The 6260-nt window shown below is 37.3% G+C and overlaps 1 protein-coding gene across 1 annotated transcript in view; it reads right to left on the bottom strand.

Annotated features, from left to right (window-relative positions):
* The window catches only part of LOC107696119 (SAM and SH3 domain-containing protein 1-like), a 53515-nt gene extending 47648 nt beyond the window's left edge, over positions 1 to 5867 (bottom strand). Inside the window, exon 1 of the mRNA XM_016496299.1 lies at positions 5307 to 5867. Within this exon, the coding sequence (XP_016351785.1) occupies positions 5307 to 5408 (102 nt within the window). The 5' untranslated portion in view covers positions 5409 to 5867. The remainder of the gene's footprint in view (positions 1 to 5306) is intronic.
* Between the last annotated feature and the right edge of the window lie 393 nt (positions 5868 to 6260).

The raw sequence follows: 6260 nt of genomic DNA on the forward strand, positions 1-6260 counted from the left end.
TGACAGCATGCCCAGGAGACTACAGGCTGTCATTAAGGCTAAGGGTTGGCCAGCCAAGTATTGATAGTTGTGAAAATACTGTCATACTAACAGCTGTCTGAATAATTTTTGGTTGATTATAATCCATTACATGCCTTTCTATCAAAGTTATCTAACATTATCAAGCTGAATTTGTTCTGACACAGTTTAACTCTGAGTTCTTGTCATATTTTATTACCATTTTCTAAACTATAGCGAATAAACTGTGATAATGTGAGAAATGTTGAAGGTGTCTGAATAAATTTTGGTTTGACTGTATCTATTTGATAAATGAAGTTAACCAACTAACATTATACATACTCTTTTGGTTTCTGTAACCAATATTTAAAAAAAATGTACAAATGCAATAAAAATGTCGGTATCAGTATCGGCAAGTACCAAAAATAAAAGTATCGGTATCGGGCGAGTACTGGAAAAAGTGGTATCGGTGCATCCCTAGTCACAAATATAATTTATTATGCATTACAACACCTAAATTATAAATGTTATAAATCTCTATTCTTTCTCTATTCTTACTAGTTTTCTTAATAAAAAAAAAGAGCCTCTAACACTAGCATTCTCTATTCTTTTTCTATTCTATCTTCTTGTTTTCTTTTTAGTTATTATAAAACATTACCCTCTAACACTAGCATTCTCTATTCTTTTTCTATTCTATCTACTTGTTTTCTTTTTATTTATTATATACAAAACCATGCTACTGTGCCAGGCAAAGAAAGAAAGGAGTTGAACAGCATTTTTCTTTCATTTTTGGGTTGTTCAGTTGTTTTTCTGTGTTAATGGAGATTGCATAATATGCCTTTACAGTTGCTGATCCTGGAATAATGAGTAACACAGCAAACCACAAAACAAGTTTAATGTGGCCTCTTTCAGAAACAGAGAACATCACAAGTCTGCTTTTGTTTCCAAGCACTTCTCATCATAAATGCTAATGCCCAGTGCCTAAACGTGTCCTGACACAATTTCTAAGCACAGACTAAAACGTACACACTCAGAAAGCATGAGGCCTGTCTTTATCAAAGAGACCAGAATGTGTTAATGGCCTTGTACTAAAGACTAAAGGAGACCAAACGACTGGAAATGATTTACACTCTTCAAAGTAACGTGGGGATGGGGAAGTTGCTTGACGTAGGTGTTGTGAGATGTGTGGCGCCACCCTGGAGGGGAGAAGTGGGCATGAGTTGTATTTGAGTTAGAGAGGATGTGAGACAGAAGTTGGTCAGGGGGTCCTGACGCACCCTCATTAGGGTGGCTTCCTCAGGATATCCACAGAGGGCTGATGGAAGCATAAGGAAGGAGGAAGGGAAGGACAAGAGGTGAAAAAAGAGAGAGAAATTAACTGGAATCAGAGGTGGGGAGAAATGGCTCATCCAAAATCAAGATCAGTTACTGTCAAGGTGCTTAAGTACTGCAGATATGGCCAGCCATTCTCCCATACATTGTGTAATGTCCAATGGTGAAGCAAACACATCATTACGGTTTAAATCTTGTAATAACATGCTTCTCAAATCTATAGCGTAATACTGCATGTTACATGCAAATACTGTAGCTTAAGCTTCAACAAAGTTGCTCCTATTTAAAAATATTAAGATGTCAAAACTGTACTTCACAGATCATTTTCTCTCTAAAACATTCACTGCCACAACATAACAAATCCAAGAGACGGTTGAAATGAGGATGACGGGCTGTTAATTGACTCTGAAGTGAATTTAGATGAGTGGAACCATATATAAATGGGGTTTGCTCAGACAGGCCGCAGTTCAATGACAGGCAGACAGAGGTATTCTCATTAAGAGAGATCTATGAGCTTGGCATGCACTATAGTAAACCTCAGAATGTAGTTCAGACCTTTAATTTGTGACTCAGTAGCCGCCAATTCTACAAATGCTGTTTATCAACATTAGCATACGATAGTAAATCTTAAAGGGGTCATATGAGGCGATTTCAAGTTTTCCTTTCTCTTTGGAGTGTTACAAGCTGATTGTGCATAGATAAGATCCCTGAAGTTGCAAAGACTATAGTCTCAAAACCAAAGAGATATTCTTTATCAAAGTTAAGACTCTGCCACGCCCCCCTAAAACGGCTCGTTCTAACACGCCCCCACATATCTACCTCACTATGTGGAAATATTTGCATAATGCGGCCCAAATGTGCATGCAAAGAAAGAAGGCGTGGTTTCAGTAACCGCAGTTAGTGTTGAAGCAGCCATGTCAGGGAGACGCTGTGTGTTTCTAGGCGAAAGCAAAAGCACTTTATTTGGCCTTCCAAAAGTAGATGCATTTAGGAATCTTTAAGATTACTTACAACAGAACAGCAATGCATTTTATGGACGACCATTTCGTGAACCTAGGAGAGGAGGTAATTCTGACTTTGCTATGACAATCTGGCGCTTCTGAATCAGCTACTGTTTTGTTATTAGTTTAAGTATTTGCTATTGACTGTTCAAGTGTTTTTTGAACATTAAAGCATGTCAACATATTCTGTTACACCAAATACACAAAATAATGATCTTTAAAAAAGCATCATATGACCCCTTTAAACACTGCCTCATATGTAGCAATATATGCACTTAAGAAAGCAAAAATGAAATCGCAACTTCAAAAATCTAGTTCATGCCATAATAAAACCATACTTTTATAGACAGAGTGCCCACCACAACAACATTTTATTCACTAGCAAGTCACATCTGAAAGGCTTGTAAAAGTTTAAAGTAAAATGACCCAGACTGTCTAATGGTCAGCTTAACTGAAACCATGTTTAACCATTTTTTTTTTTCATGCAATCAAGACATTCCCATATTTATTTCAAGGCACTCTAGAATACTTGATTCTGATTGGTCAATTGTGGTTTATGTAAACTGTATATTTGACCATTTTCCCTGGGAACCAATTTCCTACACAGCTGTGCTAGTTTCATCTCTGGCTTGGCACTCAGTTGTATGTTTCTTCAATTTAAATGTATATCAATATTTCAAACTAATTTATTTATTAAGTTACCTTGTAATGAAAGATACAGTCATCTAATCATCATTGTTGAAAAATCAAATCCTTCAATATGATACAATAATGACCAGCTGACTGTATATGATCCCTTACATGGTCATGAAAATTAACAATTAACAAAAAATAGTTTGTATACAGTCAGGCATTCACTTGTGTGAAGAGAGACACTGCAGTGCAAATGCACAGATCTACATTTGTAAACGATCAAAATAACCGAAGCAAAGACAATTTAAATTCTCCAAATTACCACTATGGATGAAGGCCACTAAAAAGAGCTGTTTAAAGCCAAAAGATGGAGGATTTGATTAAAGCTGCAAGGATCATAAACAATAGCTGCAGTTTGTTGTTGGGGGTTGGGTGAAGCCAAACTGAGAACATCTTCAGAGAAGTAAAGTCTCAACCTGCTGCTTAAGCAATGTGGTTTTAGTATTATCCTGTGAGTGTTCACGTCAGTTGAGGAGAGAGCACTGCAGGGCTATTTGTAAGAAGAGGAGTATACATGAGACATATTCTATGGAAAGAAAAAACAAAAGACTCATCATCTTACAGTAGCATCACATGATAAAATATGACCCTGGAGCACAAAACCAGTCTTAAGTCGAAGGGGTATATTTGTAGCAATAGTCAAAAATACATTGTATGGGTCAAAATTATTAATTTTTCTTTTATGCCAAAAATCATTAGGATATTAAGTAAAGATCATGTTCCATGAAGATATTTTGTAAATTTCCTACTGTAAATATATAACTTAATTTTTGATTAGTAATATGCATTGCTAAGAACTTCATTTGGACAACTTTAAAGGCGATTTTCTCAATATTTTGATTTTTTTTGCACCCTCAGAGTCCAGATTTTCAAATAGTTGTATCTCGACCAAATATTGTCCTATCATAACAAACCATACATCAATGGAAAGCTTATTTATTCAGCTTTCAGATGATGTATAAATCTCAATTTCAAAAAGCTGACCCTTATGACTGGTTTTGTGGTCCAGAGTCACAAATATGCCTGAGGGAGGAAGAAAGGTGTACAACTTAAAAGAAATTAATCATTAATATGTGTCGGTGTTACAGTTTATCTCATCAGATTTAATAGAAACAATATTTTCTCATTAAGTAATCTCACTTTCCTAGACATAAAAGCAATACACACACTTTTCACATAGTTAATTAACACTGTAGCCATCCAGAGGCAAGCCGTTTTCACTGGAGATGGGTGTCACACCTTTATCTCTTTCATTTGGGTGCGTAACAACAGGCATGTTAAGGATCTGATAAAGTCTAAGGGAATAACTGTATGTAAATATCCACTTTAACCAATTTCCTACACAACAGCTGCAATTAAAGATCCAATTAAAACCAAAAAGGACAAAGAACCAATGACTAGGCCTTGAGGACATTAAAATGTGCCCACCACTATTTTGCCCACCACCAACACTCTGAACTGATTCATAAATTGTAACTAATAGGACCAGTAAAATGTGCAAATAACAGACAACAGAGACATCCTTGGGAGAGAATACATATTACTAAGATACATTTCCAAACTCAAAGTCATAGTGGAAAAAGCAAATGTTATTCTCTTGTAAAATAAACACTAAAAAATGCATCAGAGAGGACCAAAATCTCCAAAGTGTATAAAGCCCTCGAAATGTTACATTTTAGTTAAATCGCTTAGCTAACCAGTACAGAGAAAACACATGGATTGTTTAATAGTATATATGCACTAATATGATAATATTGTTGCAATGCTCGTTTTGTGGCCCGTTTTCAATGTTGCCATGCAATACTGTGCGAACGATTCAAGCCATCTTACAAGTAACCACTAATTTCGTACTTATATGAAAATAGGGATACTGTATTTGCAGTTGGTCATTAGACTTGAATTGAAACGACAAGGAAAACATATTTTAAGTTCTGTACGTGTCGTGTATGAGTTACGTTGCGTATCTGACGCCGCACGTGCGCCAGCTTACAATAATAATAAACATTTCAGTTACATACCATGTGATACGATTCCCTGGAGATTTCTAAACTTCTCAATGCCTCTCAACAGACCAAACCTTCATATAGCTTCAAGACTCCTGTTCACAGCGAGCAGAAAGTTAACTGAAGTTGTCCTGACGCTCCTGCGGGCTGCTTTAACATGCGTTTGGCATCAAAGCACAACCACCACACACAATGAGCTACAATAAATTAAGCCCCTTGGGTTGAAGGACTTTTCTCAAGTTGCCTTCCTGTGACACCCCTCCCCCAACTCCAGACTTACCAGCATCCCCATCACGTCCGACCAGAGACGGGAGAAACTGTCCGATGATGCGGCGCTGGCCGCCTGCGTCTCCTCGGGAGAAGACACTTGATCCTCCTCCATTGTCAAACACTGATGGATTTACAGCCTCAAATTTCACGTTGATGAATGTTAATCCTAAAATACTTCCAGAAGACTTTTAAATCTGAGTTAGTATTTCGCTATTCCGTGGTGCGTGTTCAAAAGTCGATGCAAAGTATTCCGTTAAAGTACAGAAATACATATTCATCAATGTCGCTGATATGTTTTCCATTTAAATCCAGCTGAGCGCACACCGTACAGAGAAACTTCAACTCAAGTACAGCCGGACAGATTTCAGCGATTCACTTGGCACTCCGTCGGTGCGAACCAACCCAAACTTTAGGGAGTTCTCTTTAGTGTACGATATAAAAAGTCTTAATAATTACAATACGTAAATACCATCAAAGCCAATCCCGGTGAGACAAACAACGTTCCGAAGTAACCACGACAGCACAATTCGGCTACAACACTGACGATTTTTGCGCTTGAGTTCTCTAGCTTCCCCCTCTTCAGCGCAATGGTTTACTCCGCCCAAACAACACACGGCTCTCGCGCTTCACTGCCACAAACGGGACAAACTGATCCTCGCTAACTTCACCAACCTATGAAGACACAAGAGACCTTTGGAAAAGTGCATCTCTCCTTTCGCTTTTCCAGCAATACTTTCCCCACTATAAACAGACACAAAGGAACAAAGCGACATTTTGCTCACAATGCTTTCAAAATCAAAAGCCCATGAGAACATTATTTCAGAAGCATGACGTTATCCATGCATAACACTTCAAAGCACGCCTGAAAGTTTTACATACAGCAGTGTACTCAACCTTGTTGACTTAGGTTGAAATATATATATTAAAATTTGACTGAAAACAATTATGGTATCAAATATTTTAA

This window comes from Sinocyclocheilus anshuiensis, unplaced genomic scaffold (assembly GCF_001515605.1).
Source record: "Sinocyclocheilus anshuiensis isolate Anshui unplaced genomic scaffold, SAMN03320099.WGS_v1.1 scaffold306, whole genome shotgun sequence".
NCBI lineage: Eukaryota > Metazoa > Chordata > Actinopteri > Cypriniformes > Cyprinidae > Sinocyclocheilus > Sinocyclocheilus anshuiensis.